Genomic DNA, 23,189 nt, shown 5'->3' with positions numbered 1-23,189 from the left:
ACTGCTTCTCCTGCATATTAGTATTCATTCATTCATTCAATTGTATTTATTGAGCGCTTACTGTGTGCAGAGCACAGTACTAAGAGCTTGGGAAGTACAAGTTGGCAACATATAGAGACGGTCCCTACCCAACAGTGGGCTCACAGTCTAGAAGGGGGAGACAGACAACAAAACAAAACATATTAACAGAATAAAATAAATAGAATAAATATGTGCAAGTAAAATAAATAGAGTACTAAATACGTACAAATATATAGACATATATATAGGTGCTGTGAGGAAGGGAAGGAGGTAAGGCGGGGGGGATGGAGAGGGAGAGGAGGGGGAGAGGAAGGAGGGGGCTCAGTCTGGGAAGGCTGGGATTCAATATTCTTAACCAGCTATCTCCTCATTTTTCTACTCCCTTCTCCCTCTACAACCCAGCTCACACTCTTTCCTTCCCAATGACCCAAGGAAAACCTTGCTCTCAGCTCTCCCAGGTTCCCACTCTCACAATTCACTTCCCCACATAAAACTCCCTAATCTTTTGAATCTGCAGAATCTATCCCTTCACTCCTTCAAAGCCTTCCTCAAAAAGCATGTCCTCCTAACTTCCATCTTCCTGTCATTCCAATAGCCACCTTTAAGTATTTTTTAATATATTGATGTATTTATTCCACTTTTCTTTTAATTACTACTTTGGTTGTTACCAGGTATACCTGTATTTTCCTTTTTGTCCCATTTTAGGTACACTATATTGTCTGCCTATCTCCACATTAGATTGTGTCAAGAGGGCAAGGATCGTGCCTTCTATGTTTCTTATATGCTCCCAAGTATTCAAATAATTATGATGATCACTTTAAAAATTGTGTGTGTATGTGTGTGTGTTTTCACCCCCTCTAGGATATAAGCTCCTTATGGGCAAGGAAAGTGTCTGGTAATTCTGTTGTGCTCTCCCAAGTGCTTAGTACAGTGTTCTGGTTATAATAATAATAATAATAATGGTATGTGTTAAGCGCTTACTATGTGCAAAGCACTGTTCTATGCGCTGGGGGGATACAAAGAGATCAGGTTATCCCACATGGAGCTCACAATCTTAATCCCCATTTTACAGATGAGGTAACTGAGGCACAGAAGTGAAGTGACTTGCCCAAAGTCACACAGCTGACAATTGGCGGAGCTGGGATTTGAACCCATGACCTCCGACTCCAAACCCCGGGCTCTTTCCACTGCCATGCCGCTTCTCTGCACATAGTAAGTGCTTAATAAATATTATTGATTTGTGTGTGTGTGTGTGTCCATGAAAGAGCTTGTTTGCTTGATTTCACTTATGTGCTTCTTTTGTTTTTTGTTTTTTTGTTTTTGGGGGCCAGACTTCCGAATTCCCCCTCCTGCCCAGACTGAGCCCCTTTTTTCCACTCCTCCTCCCCACCCCCCGGCCCTACCTCCTTCCCCTCCCCAAAGCACCTGTATATATGTTTGTACAGATTTATTACTCTATTTATTTTACTTGTACATATTTACTATTCCATTTATTTTGTTAATGATGTGCATCTAGCTTTATTTCTATTTATGCTGATGACTTGACACCTGTCCACATGTTTTGTTTCATTGTCTGTCTTCCCCTTCTAGACTGTGAGCCCGGTGTTGGGTAGGGACCGTCTCTATATGTTGCCAACTTGTACTTCCCAAGCGCTTAGTAAAGTGCTCTGCACACAGTAAGTGCTCAATAAATACGATTGAATGAATGAATGAATATATACACACAGGCATGTATATGTATTCATTCATTCAATTGTATTTATTGAGTGCTTACTGTGTGCAGAGCACTGTACTATATATATATATATATCCAAGCCCACACACTTTTTCAGTTCATCAAATTCCTGACCACTGGATTCAATGCTCTCAACCAGCTATCTCCCCATTTTTCTACTCCCTTCTCCCTCTACAACCCTGCTCACACTCTTCTTTCCTTCCCAATGACCCAAGGTAAACCTTGCTCTCAACCCTCCCAGGTTCACACTCCCACATTTCCTTGCCCCACATAAAACTCCCTAACCTTTTGAATCTGCAAAAATCTATCCCTTCACTCCTTCAAAGCCTTCCTCAAAAAGCATCTCCTCCTAACTTCCATCTTCCTGGCATTCCAGTAGCCACCTTTAAGTATTTTTTAATATATTGATGTATTTATTCCACTTTTCTTTTAATTACTACTTTGGTTGTTACCAGGTATAGCTGTATTTTCCTTTTTGTCCCATTTTAGGTACACTATATTGTCTGCCTATCTCCGCATTAGATTGTGTCAAGAGGGCAAGGATTGTGTCTTCTATGTTCATTCATTCATTCATTCAATTGTATTTATTGAGCACTTACTGTGTGCACAGCACTGTACTAAGCACTTGGGAAGTACAAGTTGGCAACATATAGAGACGGTTCCTACCCAACAACGGGTTCACAGTCTAGATGGGGGAGACAGACAACAAAACATGTGGACAGGTGTCAAAATCGTCAGAACAATGTCTATGTCTCTTATGTGCTCCCAAGTATTCAAATAATTATGATGATCACTTTAAAAATTTTGTGTTTGTGTGTGTGTGTATGCGTGTGTGTGTGTGTGTGTGTGTGTGTGTTTTCACCCCCTCTAGACTATAAGCTCCTTATGGGCAAGGAAAGTATCTGGTAATTCTTTTGTACTGTGCTCTCCCAAGTGCTTAGTACAGTGTTCTGCATATAATAATAATGATGATGGTAATTGTTAAGCACTTACTATGTGCAAAACCCTGTTCTATGCACTGGGGCGATACAAGGTGATCAGGTTGTCCCACGTGGAGTTCACAATCTTAATCCCCATTTTACAGATGAGGTAACTGAGGCACAGAGAAGTGACTTGCCCAAAGTCACACAGCTGACAATTGGAGGAGCCATGATTTGAACCCACGACCTCCGACTCCAAAGCCTGTGCTCTTTCCACTGAGCCACACTGCTTCTCTGCACATAGTAAGTGCTTAATAAATATTATTGATTTGTGTGTGTGGCTGGCTGTTCCGAGTCCTGGAGCCAGTCAGTCAATTCAAGTGATCACCATGTTCAGAGCCGGTGTTGAAGTGATAACAGAAAGACAAACCACAATCCCTTCTCCTGAAAGAGTGATTTTTGTGCTTGGGGATGATCCGGAACTATTTAAGAGCACGGAATTGCTTTAAGTGCTTTAGCAGTGTATTCTTTTTATTTTTTTAAGGTATTTGTTAGGTGCTTACTATGTGCCAGGGGCTGTCCTAAACTCTGGGGTAGATAAAAGATAATCAGGTTCCATATGGGACTCATAGTCTGAACAGGAGGGAGAATGTGATCTAGTGAATGCAGCACGGGCCTAGAAATCAGAAGGAGCTGGGTTCTAATCCCAGCTCCTCCACTTGCTGGGTGGCTATGGGCAAGTCAGTTGTTCGTATTTATTGAGCGCTGACTGTGTGCAGAGCACTGCACTAAGTGCTTGGGAGAGTACAATAAAACAATAAAAGACACAGTCACTTCACTTCTCTGGGCCTCGGTTCCTTCCTTGGTAAAATGGAGATTAAGAGAAGCAGGCGTGGCTCGGAGGAAAGAGCACGGGCTTGGGAGACTTGTACTTCCCAACCGCTTAGTACAGTGCTCTGCACACAGTAAGCGCTCAATAAATACAAATGAATGAATGAGACAGAGGTCATGGGTTCTAATCCCAGATCTCCCACTTGTCAGCTGTGTGACTTTGGGCAAGTCGCTTAACTTCTCTGGCCTCAGTTACCTCACCTGTAAAATAGGGATGAAGAATGTGAGCCCCATGTGGGACAACCTGATTACCTTGTATCCCCCCCAGTGCTTTGATGAGTGCTTGGCACATAGTAAGTGCTAAACAAATGCCATTATTAAGAGTGTGAGCCCCATGTGGGACAGGGACTGTGTCCAACCTGATTAGCTTGTATCTACCCCAGCTCTTAGAACAGTGCTTGGCACATAGTAAGCGCTTAACAAATACCATTTAAAAAAAACTAACACAAAAACACTCCTTGGAGATTTGAGTGGGGGGAATCTGGAGCTAGGCTTCCCTAAGGGAGTCAGAAACCCAGGAGCCCTATAATGATTATAATATAATTATGGTACTTGTTAAGTGCATACTATGTTCCAATCACCTAAGTGCTGGGGCAGATACCAGTTAATCACAGTCCCTGTCCCACATGGGGCTCACACTCTTAATCCCTATTTTACAGATGAGGTAACTGAGAAGTGAAGTGACTTGTGCAAAATCTCTTTGTGGGCAGGGAATATGTTTGCTTATTGTTATATTGTACTCTCCCAAGCGCTTAATACAGTGCTCTGCACACAGCAAGCGTCGGATAAATATGATTGAGTGAATGTGGCAGAGCCAGGATTAGAACCCAAATCCTTTTGACTCCCAAGCCTGTGCTCTAGCCATGCTGCTAAGCCACGCTGCTTCTCTGATGGTGTTTGTTAAGCACTTTCTATGGGTCAAGCCATTGGAGTTTCCCCAAGTCTTTCAGACGGGTTTGGCCCGGATTAAACTGGATCTTCCGGGGACCCTCTGGTGGGTGCAGACCCCTCAGGCCGGCTCTGAGCCAGACCTGCATTTTCAGGGGCCAGGCCACACCGAATCAGGAATGATGATGGTATTTGTTAAGCACTTACTATGTGCAAAGCACTGTTCTAAGTGCTGAGGAGGTTACAAGGTAATCAGGTTGTCCCATGGAGGGGCTCACAGTTTTAATCCCCATTTTACAGATGAGGTAACTGAGGCACAGAGCAGTTAACTGACTTGCCCAAAGTCACACAGCTGATAGTGGAGTGGGGATTTGAACCCATGACCTCTGACTCCAAAGCCCGGGCTCTTTCCACTGAGCCACCAGCCACCACACTCCCGGTGCATGCAAGGAGCGGGCTAAATTCCACAGAGGGATCCACCTCCCTGGGGGAGGGTGAAATCCCAATCTTCCCGGCACCAGAAGCCGGTTGGCCTAGTGGGAAGAGCAGGGTGTGAGAGTCAGAAGGATCTGGGTTCACTCATTCATTCATTCAATTGTATTTATTGAGCGCTTACTGTGTGCAGAGCACTGTACTAAGCGCTTGGGAAGGACAAGTTGGCAACATATAGAGACGGTCCTTACCCAACAGCAGGCTCACAGTCTAGAAGGGGGAGACAGACAACAGAACAAAACATATTAACAAAATAAAATAGAATAGTAAATATGTACAAGTACAATAGAATAATAAGTACATACAAACATATACACAGGTGCTGTGGGGAGGGGAAGGAGGTAAGGCCCCCTCCCTCTCCTCCCCCTCGCCTTACCTCCTTCCCTTCCCAACAGCACCTGTATATATGTACATATGTTTGTACGTATTTATTACTTTATTTTATTTGTACATCAATCAATCGTATTTATTGAGCGCTGTGTGCAGAGCACTGTACTAAGCGCTTGGGAAGTACAAGTCGGCAACACATAGAGACAGTCCCTACCCAACAGGGGGCTCACAGTCTAGAAGTCTAGTACATATTTATTCTATTTTATTTCGCTAATATGTTTTGTTTTGTTCTCTGTCTCCCCCTTCTAGACTGTGAGCCCACTGTTGGATAGGGACCGTCTCTATGTTGCCAACCTGTACTTCCCAAGCGCTTAGTACAGTGCTCTGCACACAGGAAGTTCTCAATAAATATGATTGAATGAATGAATGAATAAGCGGGGGGGAAGGGGAGGAGGGGGAGAGGAAAGAGGGGGCTCAGTCTGGTTCCCACCTTCTGTATGACCTTGGGCAAGTCACTAATCTCCTCTGTAGCTCAGTTTCCTCAACTGTAAAATGGGGATTCAGTACCATTCTCCCCCCTGCAAAGACTGTGAGCCTGTGTGGGACAAGGACTTTGTCCAACCCGATTGGCTTGTATCCACCCCAGCACTTAGTACAGTGCCTGGCACATAGTAAGTGCTTAACAAATACCATAATTATTATTACTTTATAGAAAGTATTTGAAATAGGCAACGCTTCACGGTGCTGATAGCTGAAACCGGATAGAATACACCAGTTTTTCTGGCCTTTCTCTGGGGTCTGGCCAGCCTGGCCAGGTATTGTCACTCCTTACAAGGGAGCCATTCGAAGCTCAATAATAATAATAATAATAATAATAAATAATAATAATAATTACTGTGGTATTTGTTAAGTACTTACTATGTGCCAAGCACTGTTCTAAGCACTGAGGTAGAATATACCAGTTTCTCTGGCCTTTCCCTGGGGGCTGGTCGCCCTCTACTGGCCAGGTATTGTCACTCAATCAATCAATCAATCGTATTTATTGAGCGCTTACTGTGTGCAGAGCACTGTACTAAGCGCTTGGGAAGTACAAATTGGCAACATATAGAGACGGTCCCTACCCAACAGTGGGCTCACAGTCTAGAAGAGCCATTCAAAGCTCCACAATAATAATAATAATAATAATAATAATCATAACAATAACTGTGGTATTTGTTAAGTACTTACTATGTGCCAAACACTGTTCTAAGCACTGAGGTAGGATATACCAGTTTCTCTGGCCTTTCTCTGGGGTCTGGTCTCCCTTTACTGGCCAGCCTGGCCAGGTATTGTCACTCCTTACAAGGGAGCCATTTGAAGCTCCACAATAATAATAATAATAATAATAATAATAATAATAATAATAATAATAATAATAACAACAACTGTGGTATTTAAGTATTTACTATGTGCCAAGCACTGTTCTAAGCACTGAGGTAGAATATACCAGTTTCTCTGGCCTTTCTCTGGTGTCTGGTCGCCCTTTACTGGCCAGCCTGGCCAGGTATTGTCACTCCTTACAAGGGAGCCATTCGAAGCTCAATAATAATAATAATAATAATAATAAACTGTGGTATTTGTTAAGTACTATGTGCCAAGCACTGTTCTAAGCACTGAGGTAGAATATACCAGTTTCTCTGGACTTTTTCTGGCGTCTGGTCGCCCTTTACTGGCCAGCCTGGCCAGGTATTGTCACTCCTTACAAGTGAGACACTCGAAGCTCCATAATAATAATAATAATAATAACAACAACAACAACAATAATAATAATAATAAACTGTGGTATTTGTTAAGTACTTACTATGTGCCAAGCACTGTTCTAAGCACTGAAGTAGAATATACCAGTTTCTCTGGCCTTTCCCTGGGGTCTGGTCGCCCTTTACTGGCCAGCCTGGCCAGGTATTGTCACTCCTTACAAGGGAGCCATTTGAAGCTCCACAATAATTAGTAATAATAATAACAATAATAATAATAAACAGTGGCATTTGTTAAGTACTTACTATGTGCCAAGCACCGTTCTAAGCACTGAGGTATAATATACCAGTTTCTCTGGCCTTTCTCTGGGGTCTGGCCGCCCTTTACTGGCCAGCCTGGCCAGGTATTGTAACTCCTTACAAGGGAGCCATTCGAAGCTCCACAATAATAATGATAATAATAGTAACTGTGGTATTTGTTAAGTACTTACTATGTGCCAAGCACTGTTCCAAGCACTGAGGTAGAATATGCCAGTTTCTCTGGCCTTTTTCTGGGGTCTGGTCGCCCTTCCAGCCTGGTCAGGTATTGTCACTCCTTACAAGGGAGCCATTTGAAGCTCCACAATAATAATAATAATAATAATAATAATAATAACAACTGTGGTATTTGTTAAGTACTTACTATGTGCCAAACACTGTTCTAAGCACTGAGGTAGAATATACCAGTTTCTCTGGCCTTTCTCTGGGGTCTGGTCGCCCTTTACTGGCCAGCCTGGCCAGGTATTGTCACTCCTTACAAGGGAGATATTCGAAGCTCAATAATAATAATAATAATAATAATAATAATAATAAAATAATAATAACAACTGCTGTATTTGTTAAGCACTTACTATGTGCCAAGCACTGTTCTAAGCACTGAGGTAGAATATACCAGTTTCTCTGGCCTTTCTCTGGGGTCTGGTCACCCTCTACCAGCCAGCCTGGCCAGGTATTGTCACTCCTTACAAGGGAGCCATTCGAAGCTCAATAATAATAATAATAATAATAACAATAATAATAATAACTGTGGTATTTAAGTACTTACTATATGCCAAGCACTGTTCTAAGCACTGAGGTAGCTACAAGGTTATCAGGTTGGTTGTACCATGTGGAAAGTCTTAATCCCCATTTTACAGATGAGGTATCGGAGGTTCAGAGAATAATAATAACAATGGTATTTGAGCACTTACTATGTGCCAAGCATTGTTCTAAGTGCTGGGGTAGATACAAGGTTATCAGGTTGTCCCAGGTGGGGCTCACAGTCTGAATCCCCGTTTTACAGATAGGTAACTGAGGCACAGAGAAGTTAAGTGACTTACTCAAAGTCACACAGCTAAGAAGTGGCAGAGCTGGGATTAGAACCCACGTCCTCTGACTCTTTCCACTAAGCCACAGTTTCTCTTTCTCTTTAATTCTGCTCCATCCCCTCCTCAGCCTCCTGGATGGCCTATGTTCTTGGCCCACTGAAGTGGCCTGGCCTAAGTGGATAGAGTACGGGTCTTGGAATCAGAAAGACCTGGACTCTAATTCCAGCTCCGCCACTTGTCTGTTGTGTGACCTCGGGCAACTCACTTTATTTTCCTGTGCCTCCATTTCTTCACCTGTAAAATGGGGATTAAACCTGTGAGCCCCTTGTGGGACACGAACTGTGGCCAACCTCTATCTACCCCAGCACTTATTGTGCTTGGCACATGGTAAGTGTTTAGATAATACCATCTAGGAAAGAAAAAAACAATGCTGATCTGTGAGATGGACTGAGGCTCGGGTCTGGCATCTTCCAACTGCAGAACAGAATTCCTTTCTGCTGTCCTGGAGAGAAGGACCTGGGGAAACCAATGATGAAGATGATGATGATAGCAATAATAAGTGTGATATTTAAGTACTTACTATGTGCCAACCACTGTACTAAGATCTGGGGTAGTTATAAAATAATCAGGTCAGGCGTAGCCCTTGTCACTCATGGGGCTCATAGTCTAAGGGGGTGGGGAAACAGGTATTTCACCCCCATTTTACAGGCGTAGAGAAGTTAAGTGACCAGAAGATTCTGCTTTGAAGGAGAAAATGTAGAGAAGAGGGTCCACTTCCTTTAACTGCTAAGGCCATGGGATTATTTTATTAGCAGAGTGAGTTTTTTGCAGGAATTAAACCATGAGGACATTCTGGTATTAACGATTTGAAATAGGACACTGCCTCGTGACCCCCTTCTCCTGCCCAACCCTTTCCAGTAATGCCCTCTTAACATTCTGGTAAAATGAACAAAAGAATGACTTTTAGCCCTGGTTCTATGCCCTCCTCTCCCACCTCAGCAGATCCTGAGAAGCAGTGTTGCCTAGTGGATAGAGGATGGGCCTAGAAATCACAAGGACCTGGGTTCTAATCTTGGCTCCGCCCCTAGCCTGCTCTGCAACCCAGGGCAAGTCACTTAACTTCTCTGTGCCTCAGTGACTTCACCTGTAAAATGGGGATTAAGAGTGTAAGCCCCATGTGGGGCCTAGACTGCGTCCAACCTGATTAACTTAATACCATTATTATTATTTTAGACTCATGGGCAGGAAACGTATCTACTAACTAGGTTACACTGTACTCTCCCGAGTGCTTAGTACAGTACAAGTAAGCTCATCAATAAATGCCACTGATTGATTAAAGAGAAGCTAGAGCACAGGAGTGCAGGTCACTCTCCCTCCTCCCCGACAGGTTACTCGGCACAGACAAGCTGCAGCACCCCAAAATGGTGAGGGGACATGTCCTCCGGCTCAATTCACGAAATGAAAACGGTACATTCCCTTTAGAGCGAGCAATTTTCCAACATGAGTGCTTCGATAGGCTTTGAAAAGGCCATTCAGATCCCCCAAAAGTTTTGCCAAAAGACTCAAGGGGCAAGGATCATAGGATCCAGATAATTTAGAGAACACCCAAAGGCGAGAAGGATCCAGCTGAAAAACGGGCTTATTGGTTCATGATGAAACCCATCTTTTCAACTATGGTTCAAATGAAGGTACAGAGGGAAAGGCTATTTAGAGGAGATAGCATCTCTACCTGGAAATCCTGGTAGGATTAGTCCACCTGGATGGGGGGAAATGGATATAGTTTTGTCTACAAAGAGATGAATCAATCAATGGTATTCATTGAGCGCTTACTATGTGCAGAGCACTGTACTAAGTGCTTGGGAGAATCCATAAGAGTTGACAGACGCGATCCCTGTCCACAGTGAGCTTCCAAGGTCTTGGTAACTGCCAGAAACATCATCCATTCTTACAAGCCCTTTCCTTCTTTGCAGAGACTAATTTATGGCTCCTTATTTTGTGGCTAATTAAAAAAAAACCCAGAGACAAACATTAAATACAAAAGTTTTATTAAATCATTTAGACTTGAAAGAAGTCACAGTAGTTAACACACTTAAGCGTGTCCTGTACACCACCAACCCAAACGGATTGATTCTGCATTTTTATAAATAAAAATGAACATATTTACAGTGGAAAATAAAAGCAAATTAGACCATTCAGTTAGATGATTAAACAGTTGCTTACAATCAGTTTTGGGAAAATAAGTCTACAAGATTATGTAAAACACTTATGACTCAAGTTTTAAAAATCCCCTAATTGTAAGATTTCAGTATAAACTTCATTTCTTAAGGTTTCTGTGTTTTTTTTACAGTATCTATAGCCATATTACATCCAAAACTTCATTTCCCCAACTAGGGGACAGAGTACAGAATGCATTTAAATGTTCCTAGAACCTTCCGATTTGTGGCAATATAGACCACAGATACCACTAAAAAACTACCTATGGATAGAGATTCATATACATTTGTGCTACTCTCCCTTTAAAATAGTGCAGATTCCAAATTCACCCACCGGGAACAATGAAAAGGGAGTCAGCTTGGCAGAAGCCGCTTTCACGCTCATCCTCATGTCTTCGGAGGGCATTTCCTAGGACATTTTATCCACCAAGCTTTGAGGCTGTCATCTGTGCTAGAAAAATAGTTGAATTCTATATACACTTTAGGGATCTATTCCAGCGCTCCAGGCACCTGGCATTAGTGACGATCCCAGAGCTTCAAAGAGAGGCTAAAGGAAAAGGAGGCCGGGGGAGTCAGACGGAGGGCTTGAGTGGCCATCCTTCATTCATTCAATCGTATTTATTGAGTGCTTACTGTGTGCAGAGCACTGTACTAAGCCCTTGGAAAGTACAAGTATAGAGACGGTCCCTACCCAACAACGTGCTCACAGTCCTTCAGACATCAAAGCAGCAAAAGGACAGCTTCAGAAAAAGGTTAGTCATCCCCTGTCGTTGGCGTAGCGAGATCGAAAAACCCCTCGCTTTCTCGGCTTATCTTTGCCTGACCATTCGAGCGACACTTGACATACGGGAATAGGTCAGATGGAACCCAGAACCGAGGCCCTCGTTTCCAAATCGTGGGTCCTGCCGACGCCGATTTGTCTGCCTGGCTCAGCTGCTGCTCGGCTGTCTCGAGTGCTTCATTCCCGATGAACTCAGGGAGCGGGACCTCTGCCTGAGCACTGTCTTGACTGGGATTTCCAGGTCCTCAAATAAGGCGTTTTCGATGATAGCTGTAGCCTCCGGCCTCTCCGTCGGGGATGGAGAAAGCATGAGCTGGACCATCGTGTACTGAAACAATAAAAGAACTGTTTAGGCAGGGGATGAGTCTGTCGTATTGTGTCGTACCCTCCCAAGGACTTAGTACAGTGCCCTGCACAGAGTAAGTGCTCCATGAATAAGATTGACTGGTTAACTGATTTAAAGTTCGCAGATTGTGCGCTTAAGGCCCTAAAGCAATTTTCCAGAAAGGTCAAGACGGAGCCTGTTTGGCCCCAAGTGGACAATGAATACACAGCTTTCATCCACCAACATTCTTAATTTTCCAATTGCCTCAAGAAAACGAGAAGGCTTTCTTCTCGATGGCCGTTTTAATAATAATAATAATGGCATTTATTAAGCGCTTACTATGTGCAAGGCACTGTTCTAAGCGCTGGGGGCATACAAGGTGATCAGGTTGTCCCACGTGGGGCTCACAATCTTCATCCCCATTTTACAGATGAGGTAACTGAGGCCCAGAGAAGTTAAGTGACTTGATTTGCTATTTTTCCTAGAGCATTTTCTAGCTTCAAAACAGGAGAATAAATCTTATCAGATAGTCTTTTGTCAATAAAAGTGAAGTTTAATAGGAGCTTAATTACTTTCAAACAATTTAATAATAACAGTGCTATTTGTTGAGCGCTTACTGTGGGCTAAGCACTGGGATAAATATAAGATAATCAAGGTTGACACAGTCCCTGTTCCATGGGGCTAAAAGTCAAAGCAGGAGGAAGAACAGCTATTGAACAGCGTGGCTCAGTGGAAAGAGCACGGGCTTTGGAGTCAGAGGTCATGGGTTCGAATCCCGGCTCCACCACAAGTCTGCTGTGTGACCTTGGGCAAGTCACTTAACTTCTCTGAGCCTCAGTTACCTCATCTGTAAAAATGGGGATTAAGACTGTGAGCCCCACGTGGGACAATTTGATCACATTGTATCCCCCCCCCCAGCGCTTAGAACAGTGCTTTGCACATAGTAAGCGCTTAACAAATGCCATCATTATTATTATTATTGAATCCCCTTTTAACAGATGAGGAAAGGAGGCATAGAAGTTAAATTTCTGAGCAAGTGTCTCTAGCCATGGCTGGTACAATAGATAAGTGTTATCAAAATTCCAAATAATTCTAAGTTGTACTACTACTGGGAAATTTTTAAATATTTTCAAGATGGAGAGTGAGCCTGCAGACGGGTGTTTGAAAAAAAATCTGGTCCTCCTTCACAGAAGAGAAGCAGCATGGCCCAGTGGAAAGAGCCCCAGTCTGGGAATCGGAGGACCTGAGTTCTAATCCCAGTTCTGCCACTTGTCTGCTATGAACCCCTGGGCAAGTCACTTCGCTTCTCAGATCCCTCATCTATAATATGGGGCTCAATACTTTTTCTCCCTCAAATTGTGAGCCCCATGTGAGACAGGGACTGCGTCCAACCTGCTACCTTGTCTCTACCCCAGAGCTTAGTACAGTGCTTGGCACGGAGAAAACGCTTAACAAATACCACTACTGTCTTTTCCATTTTTCAACAGACAACCAAACGATTCAGATATGTTTGCTGCCCAGTGCCGTATATAGTATCAAATGGCTCACTCTCAAGAAGCTAATCTGGAACTCGGGACTCTGAAAATACCCTTAATGATACGCTGAGAGGAAATGGGAAGGAATATTGTGCATTACGGCGAGTTCAGGAACTGTTCTAGTTATTCGGAGTCTAGTCTGGGCTTGGCTGGGTGCTCCAAGCCCCTCTAACCTCCCCCACTTTTTTTTTTAACTTGAGTGACTTGGACTTTTTTGTGGAAGCTCTGGAAAAACAAGGCATTCCGTGAGGCAAAATTCAATTATACTTACCTCTTGAGGGTATTTTGTTGCAAAGAGTGGTGGAAATTTGAGATCCCTTACTTCACTTAAAATCTAAAGAAAGAGGAAAAAATGGCTAAACAGCTTGTCATTTGACTTGTTTTTCTGCACACTAACGATCTTAAACATTTTCAAAAGAAGACTTCAGAGGTGTGAAAATTAAAACAATGAAAAACTCCTCAACCAGCATCATCTCTGGCCAAAACACTTTATATCAAAATGCTTTCTGGCAGATGTGTTGCATCAAATCATCAACTTAGACAAAATTTCAAAGAAAACTGGATTTGAAAGCAGTTAATGAATTTGAGCCACATTTAATATATTTATAAACCTTAGGAGTATGAATTTTCAGGATTGTATTCAATTTAATTCCATTCCTACCCACAAAACTTTTGATTGGCGATACTTCACAATTACAATAAAAAGAGTGACCCCCCCCACCACCGAAAACAACAACAACAAAAAACCTAATTGATTAGAGGAGACACAGTCTGTTAACTTCTCCCTCCCCACCCCTCTTCCCTTCCTTCTCTCCTTTCACCCCCTCCCTAGTAGCCAATAAATTAATAATTCAGACAGCCTGCAAGTTTCCTTGGGTCTTCAGGACCATAAACTTGTTGTGGGCAGGGAATGTATCTGTTATATTGTTGGACTATATTCTTCCCAGAGCTTTAGTACAGCATTCTGCACACACTAAGCGCTCAATAAATACGACAGATTCCTCACATTTGTGGTCAGTTTTTGTTTATCTCTGCACCAGTCATTACTTTCATGCTCCAAGAAAGAGGCTTCAACTCCACACAGATCAGGATACTATTCAGTTTTGGATTTACATTATCATTATTGTACTTATGTGCATAATATGTGTCAAGCAATGTTCTAAGCACTGGAATACACATAAATTAATCAGGTTGGACACAATCCCTTATCCCACATGGGGTTCACAGTCTCAGGAGCCTGGACTTTTGACATTCATTCATTCATTCGATCGTATTTATCGAGCACTTACTGTGTGCACAGCACTGTAGTAAGCACTTGGAAAGTACAATTCAGCAATAAAGACAATCCCTGCCCACATTGGGCTTGCAGTCTAGAAGGGGGAAGACAGACATCAAAACAAATAAACAGGCAGCAGCAGGATCAATATAAATAGAATTACAGATATATACACATATATAGCCCACCCCAGAGCACTTATGTATATATGTTTAAATTATTATTTCATTTGTCCATCTCACCCTCTGAACTGTAAGCTCATTACATCGAGGAGTTAAGTGACTTGCTCAAGGTCTCACAGAAGACAAGTGATGGAGCCAGGATCAGAACTCAGATCCTTCTGACTCGGAGGCCCATGGTCTACCATTCATTCAATCGTATTTACTGTGTGCTTACTGTGTGCAGAGCACTGTACTTAGCGCTTGGAAAGCAGAATTCAGCAACAGATAGAGACAATCCCTACCCAACCATGGGCTCAAAGTCTGGAAGGACGGAGGCAAACAACAAAACAAAACAACTAGACAGGCATCAACAGCATCAAAATAAATGAAAAGAATTACAGATATATACACATCATTAATAAAATAGAATAATAAATATGTACCTATATACACAAGTGCTGTGGGGCAGGGAGGGGGTTGGAGCAGAGGGAGGGAGAAAGAGAGATGGGGAGGGGAGGAAGAGCAGAGGAAAAGGGGGGCTCAGTTTGGGAAGGCCTGCTGGAGGAGGTGAGTTTTCAGTACGGATTTGAAGGGGGGAAGTAAGTTACTTTGGCAGATATGAGGAGGTAGGACATGGGCCAGGGGTCGACGGTGGGATAGGCGAGCATGAGGGACGACTAGGCTAAGCTGCTTGTCTACTACACTGTGGCTCTTGCTTACCCATACCTTCCCACAGCACTTATGTATTTATATGCCAGGACTTCCTCCTATCTTTATTTCAGTCTACCACCTCCTCTAGATTGTAAGCTGAGGGCAGGGATCATGTCTACTAATTCTAGTGGACGCTTCCACGTGGTTAGTGCAGACCGCTGCCTAGACCAAGCAATCAAATACTATGGACTTACTAAAATAAACCTCAAAATTTTGAAATTTAAACCTGATTCTGATCTACTAAAATATCCCCAAATTGCATTTTTCAAAATCTGAAAAATCCTTGCCTTATTAGTGAGCATGATGGCGCCCTCTACTGTTTAGCACAGGCTTATGCAGGTTAAAAACACAATACTGTAAATACTTCTATTATAGAGATGCTGGAAAAAACAGCTATCTCCTGCAATACTGTACTGAAGTTAGGAAAATTAAGGGCTATAGATTTTTATAACAGGTTTTATCGCTTCGTTTAGCAGTGGAGCAAGTTAGGACAAGTTCAATACAAAAACCTACATCTGCTTTTATCTTTTGGGTAGCTTTCACAAGCGGAAATCATTCAATTAATTCTGCCCTCTTCATCCCGCTGCCCTCTCAAAAGTCACCCATTTTGCCAAATCCAACAACCTCTACTCCATCATAATCCTCCTCAACTCCTTGGCTGCCTTCGACACTGTGGACCACTCACTTCTTCTGGAAACATCTAACCTTGGCTTCACGGACACTTCACTCTGCTGCTCAGATCATTTAAAAGAAAAACCAAAACACAGTCCACATCTCCCCAATCCTCAAAAACCTCCAGTGGTTGCCCATCCATCTCCACATCCAACACAAACTCCTCACCACCGCCCTTAAGGCACTCTATCGGCTCTCCCCATCCTACCTCACCTTACTTATCTCCTAATCCAACCCAACCTGCCCACTTTGTCCCTCTGACACCAACCTTCTCACTGTATCTCAATTTAGTCTGTCTCACTGTCAACCCCTTGCCCATATCCTCACTCTGGCCTGGAACTCCCTCCCTGTTCATATCAATTAGACCACCACTCTCCCCATCTCCAAAACCCTACTAAAATCATATCTCCTCCAAGAAGCCTTCCCCGCTACATCATCTAGGTTCTTGGGTCTGTGTCCCCTAAGCACTTGATATCCACTCCTAGCCCATAGTATTTCTGCACATACCCTTATATTCTGCCATTTCTCCTGCCTGTTATTTATTTTATTGTCTGCCCCTCTAGACTGTGACCTCCTTGTGAGCAGGGATCATGTCTATCAACTCTATTATGCTGTACTCTCCAAAGCACTAAGTATACTGCTCGGCACGCAGTGAACACTCAATAAACACTACTGATTGAAAGGTAGAGCTGAGGGATGAAATGGATGTCAGGATGGAGGAGGGAGGGGTTAGGGAAGAGGAGGATCAGGACAGAGGAGGAAGAGAAGAGAGCACATATGCACTTGTGAAACAATGGGTAGGCTGCTCTGGCTGAGACTTAAAAACGAAGACTGATCAATATTCAACCTCCTTGAGACATTTATTCTTTCACTGTATGATGTGGCGGGGTTTTGGGGGAGAGGGGGAAGGACAGGGAGGATGGGAAGAGGGACTTAGGATACAGGACAGGGTTAGAGCCTGGTGGGTGATTTGGAACAAATGGTTTAAAGGAGACTGAGGAAAGGAACCAGAGCCAACTACTTTGAATGTTGTAATCTATAATCATTCATTCTCGGTGCTGTTTCTCATTTAAACAAATTAAGTGAGCCTCATCTATTCTTGTATCTCATTTCTGGCAAGTAGGGTACTTACTCTGACTCTCTCCATCTGAGTGCTGAATGGGTAGAGCAATTCAAACAGAATCAGACCCAATGAGAAGATGTCCACTTTATGAGAATAACTGTTTCCACAAATCTGAAATCCCAAATGACAATGAAATGAGTGAAATCAAGGCTTAATGTTCAAGACATTTAAAAGCACAACTGAAGCTATCCATAAGAGGAAGAGCTACTCAAATTAAAACCACTCTTCTTGCACGACACAGAGTCTCTCTATGGCACTGTAAGCTGCCAGCTTGCTCAGTGTTATAGGGCATAACTATGAATCACTTGTGTCTGCAAACATAAGCAGCCAAAGAAATGCACCTTCGGTAGATCATCCTTTTCATTACTTATTCCATTCCACAAACTCTTGACCATATGTTAGCATTCTAATTTCCATTCTACAATCGAAGAAATGAAGAACTCCCCAAAGCTTCCCAGCCTCCTCAGGAGTACACAATGAACTAGTAGCAACCCCAACGTTATTAAATCAGCCGAGTTGTTTTGTTCAGGGAGACTCAATGCCTCTCAACTATGAGATCTGAGGATCTTTGAAATTAGATTTAGACATTCTTGCAAGAGGGCAATGGGAAACACTACGCATTTTGAAATAGACTGCTATTAACATAAGAGGAAGACCAGACTGATGAAATCTAGATTTGATTCTCCATTACACATTTTTTATGGTAGTTGTTACACACTTACTACATGCCAGGCACTGTATTAAGCACTGAGGTAGGTACGAGTTATTCAGGTTGGATTCAGTCTGTGTCCCACATGAGGCTCACCGTCTTAATCCCCATTTTACAGATGAGGTAACTGAGGCACAAAGAAGTTAAATCACCTGCCCAAGATCACACAGGGATAAGTGGCAGAGCTGGGATTAGAACCCATGACCTTCTGATTCCCAGGCCTGTGTTCCTCCACAAACATTTTAAAACAGGAATCATTTATCCAGACCCCTCAGGAATTTGATTTCTAGATTTAGCATCCTGCAGAATTAGAACTTGAGCTTGCTTTCTTGATAACCACAATGATAGTCAACACTGATGTAACTGCAGCCATATGCTAGCCCAAGGTCATTTACTCCAGGAAGGAGAAATGTTATGGAAATAAATCTCTCCACTTAGGACTTGCAAAGCAATTCACATAAGCACAGTGATTAAGAAAGGCTTTTTAAAAGTGACATTTTGCAGTAAATCAATAGAATCATGCCCAAGCTAATCACCACACATTAAATGGAGTTGCTGTCAAGGAATAAGTAAAGATGGTTCTTTCCTTATATTCCCACAGACATATCCCTGTTTTGACCTGGTCACAATTCTGACTAGGGAACACTTCTCCATGTTAGCTTCCCCAAGAACCAAAATTTCTTGTCAATTTAGAGTTTTGGAGAAAAAGGAGCACAGAAATATGCTGCACTGTTGGAAAGCCTCTGGAAAATTTAAAAGCTAACTGATAATAACAGCAGTACTGATCATCATTGTGGTTGCCAACTCGATAGAAAATTGTCCTTTTAGTTTTAATGACAATGGATCCCCTGAATTCATTTTGTGAGCAGAGTCTCCACCTATTTTCCTTTTCTTTCTTTAAAAATAATATATATAGACAACAAACTCACCTGCTCTGGGCTCATGTATAGTTTCGTTCCCACTTGACCAGTGTGTCGGGCATACGCTGGCATCGGGGTAAGAACCGATTGCTCTTCCTCGTCCTGGTCCATAGCAGTCACCAGTCCAAAATCCCCAACTTTAACCACATCATCCATTGTAAAGAATATGTTGGAAGGCTGAAACCCAGAACACACCAGGGGATGATGAGAAACCAAAAGATTAGAATGCTACTATACAAGGTAAAAATTCAGAAAGCCAGAATTGCTCTAATAGGTGTGTTTTGAAGCTAGATAAAAAATGGAATTGCCAACTTTCAGAAAATCCACGGAACCAGAGTAAACCTAACATAAGGATCACCTTGGGAAGTCCCTCAATTCTGTACCAAAAGGAAGCACAGTCTCTTGGGCAACTCCAGCTGTGTTCAACCATAGTTATCAGATGAGTCGCAGTTTCAAAAGTCTTCTCGACTTTCCCAAGTTACATTTTGTCTACTAATAATCAAATGGGAGGAGCTGATTGTCCTTTCCACAGGAGTTACACACTAAGTGCTTAGTACAGTGCTTTGAACACAATAAGTGCTCAATAAATATGATTGAATGAGTTGCCTCTGAAAAGACAATGCAAACTGTAGACTGTAAGCTCATGGGCAAGCAATGTGTCTGTTTATTGTTGTACTGTATTCTCCCAAGGGCTTAGTACAGTGCTCTGCACAGGGTAAGCGCTCAATAAATACGATTGAAAGAATGAACGAATCCTAGAGTGAACCCAGTTTGTATCCAAAAACAGGAGTGTCAGGGGCCAGAACTGCCCTGCGAATTTTCAGGCAGGTAAGAAGATATCCACCCCTATTTTTACCCCTGAGGAAACTGACGTCATATAGTAAAGCAGTTGCCGAGATGGGATTAGAGCCCAAGTCTGACTCCCAGCCCAAACCTATCCCATTAGAACATGCTTCCCCAATGGCTGATTCTGGGCAGAAAGAACTCATGTGAAACAGAGGGTCAGGGAGATTAAATCTCCTATTTTTGAAGCCCACAGTTTATATGAGGTAAGACGACCCTCCAACGAGAAGTGGCAGTTTTTAATCAATAAATAGCAACAGTCCTTTTCCTCTTACTTGGCTTCTTAAATTTTCAAATTAGAAGTTTTTTTCCACTTATACAATGACTCTCTCAATTGGGTGATGGAGATGCGGTCCCAATAGAAGATTGATCTTTTACTTCTTAAAAAACAGACCAAGGAAAGCAAAGTCACAACTCTCCAATGGAATTCTTGGGTTTTTTCTATCGTGTCATTCTTCGCTTTCAACATAGAGATGGCTCATGGCTCCTCCCTCCTGGACCAGTATCAAAACCACCAAAGAATCTGTAGGCAAGTGTTGCATTCCCACCCCCGGAAAACCCAGCATGCCACTACCAAGTTACCAGCCACTTGGTGATGGAAGTTTGCATCAGGAACTTTTAGATCTTCAGTCTAAGACAACAACATCCAAAGTGTTGACTCAGAAATGATGAACTGAAGCCGAATTACAATTGCTCCAAAATTTAGTTCTGAGTTGTCAGTCTTAACTGAAAAAATTACGAACTTTGCAGTAAGAGGAAACAATAACCTATTCTCATCGCTGCTATTCCAAATCCTATACAACCGTAAGTAGGCAGAAAGGTCCTATCCCAAATACTGCTCTTTGCCACACTGCCACACCTGACAAAATTTAACAGACAGGCTCGGCTGTATTGTTCGTACCAGCGAAGGTTTTGAACAGGCAGTGTGCCTTCTTTACCAAGTGAAGGCTATTAAGTCCCCTCCAGAGAAATTTTTTACATTGATACTGTTGGCTTACATTCACACTGTATTTACTTACCTGAAGCTCCACTGTCTGTCTGCGAATAAAAATGCCAAGCATTTCTACCCTTACAACAGGCTTGATAATCCCCGATTTCAAAACTGATGATGAACTGAATTCTAATCATTCTTTAACATTGCAAGTTTAAGGTCAAATATGCAAAAGGGCTTATTAAGTTTGATTTGCTTTCCAATCTTTAGGAACTTCAGTGCAATGAGAAACTCAGGCAGAAAAGAAAAGATAACCTCTCCCTGCCACACCTAATCAACTGTAGAGTGTTGGTCTGTACCCAACCCAATTTCACTTGTAAGAAGGAATAGAAGTGTACGCACGTAACCCTTTCCTTGAGAGCTGCTGGGGCTTATGGTCCCCGTAAGTACACAGGGACTTCTATGCATATGTGATTTTTGTGTGTGTGCTCATGCATACATACACATACATACACACACATACACACACAGTAAAGCTGCAGGGTATACTGAAAGCAGGATCCCCCCCATCACCCCCCAGACTAAAATTGAGGGTGCAGTGGATAGATATGACTCTCGCCCTTTAAGTACAACCCTGGCCTACACTATATTACATGGGTCAAACTTGGCTCTACTCCCTGAGGTGTAGTGGTGTGTGTGTGTGTGTGCATACGTGTGTGCACATGTGCATATGCATGTGTACGTGTGCTTAAGCGTGGGTACGTATGCAAATCAGGGAGGGTCAGGAGAGGCCAGAAGCAGCAGCCTCATGGAGGCTGCAGGGTGATCCTCTGGCCTGTCATGTCCTGGCAGTTTGGCTGCAATGTCTTACCGGTCTTCTGACAAAGATATAGTGATTCGCCACCACTAATAAGAAAGCAGACAGACAAAAGACAGTCAGCAGAAAAAAAAATAGAATATGAACAAAAGGCAAGGACGGGTAAGCAACAAACTAGACAGTTGTCCAGTAGATTATGTACATGAAGGAAGTGCTTCATTCTTGGAAACAGAACAGTACATACAGAGACTGCTGATGTTTGTGATCAATGACACATCCTTGTGTTTTCTCGCTATAGAAGAGTAGAAATGAAAGCCCCTATGATGTTCCGGCAATACAAACCTTGAGGTCCCTGTGCATTAGGCCTTTACTGTGCAAAAACTCAACAGCCTCTGCTATCTGCAGGAAGATCTGCAGGCACACCGTCCGTTCCCGGTCCTCGATGTTGCACCGTCTGTTCATCCAGTCTTTGAGGTTTTCCTTCCTACACAGTTGCATCTGAATGTAGAGGTACACCTTCGGTGAACTGGGCTGAAGTTTTTCCGCAACGTTTCTGGTGAGGTCCAAACTTAAGGTCGTCGGTCTTGGAGGAGAAATGGACAGGAGGCTTTCAGAAGGAGAGTCTTTTGTATCACTGAGTCTATCAGGATAGCGGTTGCCATTATGCAACGCCAGGGTTTTGTGGTCTTCCTTGCTGGATGTGTTGTCACAACCAGAATCTTCAAATACAATGGAAGAGGAGGTTCTCTCGCCTGACCTCACGTAGGGGCTAGCTGCTGAAGGACAAAGTTCAAAAGAGTGCCCTTCATCGTTCCCATCAACAGTGCCATTTTCAACATCGCAGTCGGCGAGGCAGCTGTCCCGAAGGTTGAATCCTGGATCTTCTGATTCGCTGTTGCTGCCGTTTTCCACTTCTGAGAATTCTAGGGGGGAGAACTGGCTCTCTGAGGAACTTGATCGGCTACAAGAAATCCCCACAGAGAAGGATTTGTTTCTCTGAGGTGAAGGGGCTATGATTTCAACATGTTCTCTTGTGGAGAAGGGATCCACTCTCCGGATTTTAACGGATGGTGCATCCATTGGGCTGGGTGAGCTGAGAGGCCAGTCCGTGCTTGAAAAAAAAAGAAAGGATTTGTTTTAAGACTGTTTGTAATTGCGCCTTTTGCTTTTTTAAAAAAAGTTCAGGTCACAACACGGGGACTCTGTCCAACCAGATTAGCTTGTATCTATCCCAGCGCTTAACAAGTACCACTAAAAAAAAAATCCCCAAACAAAAAAACCCAGAGTCACTTTCAACGTGAAATTAAAGCTAGTGCAATTCCATCAGAGAAGCAGATTTAAAGGATGTTCTTATATTATGCCCGAAAAGTAATAAACTAAGGATCTGTCAGGTCAGAGCTAGCTAAAAATTTCTGGACAGCTGGACTTTGGACAGCAAATATCTGTTGTTTGACTTCCGCCAGCACAAGTTAGGGACCTGTTATAAGGAATACATCTTTAGTTTTCTGCTAAGATGAAGATCATTTAGGGAGAGATGAGAGCTGTATGTTACTCAGAGCCCAACCATACAAAGCTTTCTAGGGGCTCTTCATCTTGTTTACCCTGAACTCTGAATTACTGATTTTCCTACCCTGTTTCTACCTATTTGAAAAGTAGGGACAAGTAGCAGACCATAGTTGGGGTGGTAACATGCAGGACCCGAGAGAAAGCAAATCTCCTTTTTACTTCAGGGTAGAATGAGCATTTCTACGGTTGCTCTAAGGAACCCAGGAATAAGAGAAGCAGCAATTTCTGTGTTGCTTTCCCAAACTCTACG

At 42.9% G+C, this 23,189-nt stretch overlaps 1 protein-coding gene across 1 annotated transcript in view; it reads right to left on the bottom strand.

Moving 5' to 3' along the window:
- Positions 1-10,384: 10,384 nt before the first annotated feature.
- EIF2AK3 (eukaryotic translation initiation factor 2 alpha kinase 3) overlaps positions 10,385-23,189 on the bottom strand; it is a 52,394-nt gene continuing 39,589 nt past the window's right edge. The window contains exons 13-17 of the mRNA XM_038751955.1: positions 21,716-22,484; positions 18,792-18,959; positions 17,163-17,264; positions 13,482-13,544; positions 10,385-11,678 (exon numbers count right to left, since the gene is read on the bottom strand). Coding sequence (XP_038607883.1) covers positions 11,499-11,678; positions 13,482-13,544; positions 17,163-17,264; positions 18,792-18,959; positions 21,716-22,484 — 1,282 coding nt within the window. The 3' untranslated portion in view covers positions 10,385-11,498. The remainder of the gene's footprint in view (positions 11,679-13,481; positions 13,545-17,162; positions 17,265-18,791; positions 18,960-21,715; positions 22,485-23,189) is intronic.

This window comes from Tachyglossus aculeatus, chromosome 10, assembly GCF_015852505.1.
Source record: "Tachyglossus aculeatus isolate mTacAcu1 chromosome 10, mTacAcu1.pri, whole genome shotgun sequence".
Lineage (NCBI taxonomy): Eukaryota > Metazoa > Chordata > Mammalia > Monotremata > Tachyglossidae > Tachyglossus > Tachyglossus aculeatus.
The sequence above is the reverse complement of the archived record's forward strand: the minus strand, read 5'-3'. Positions and strand labels throughout refer to the sequence as shown.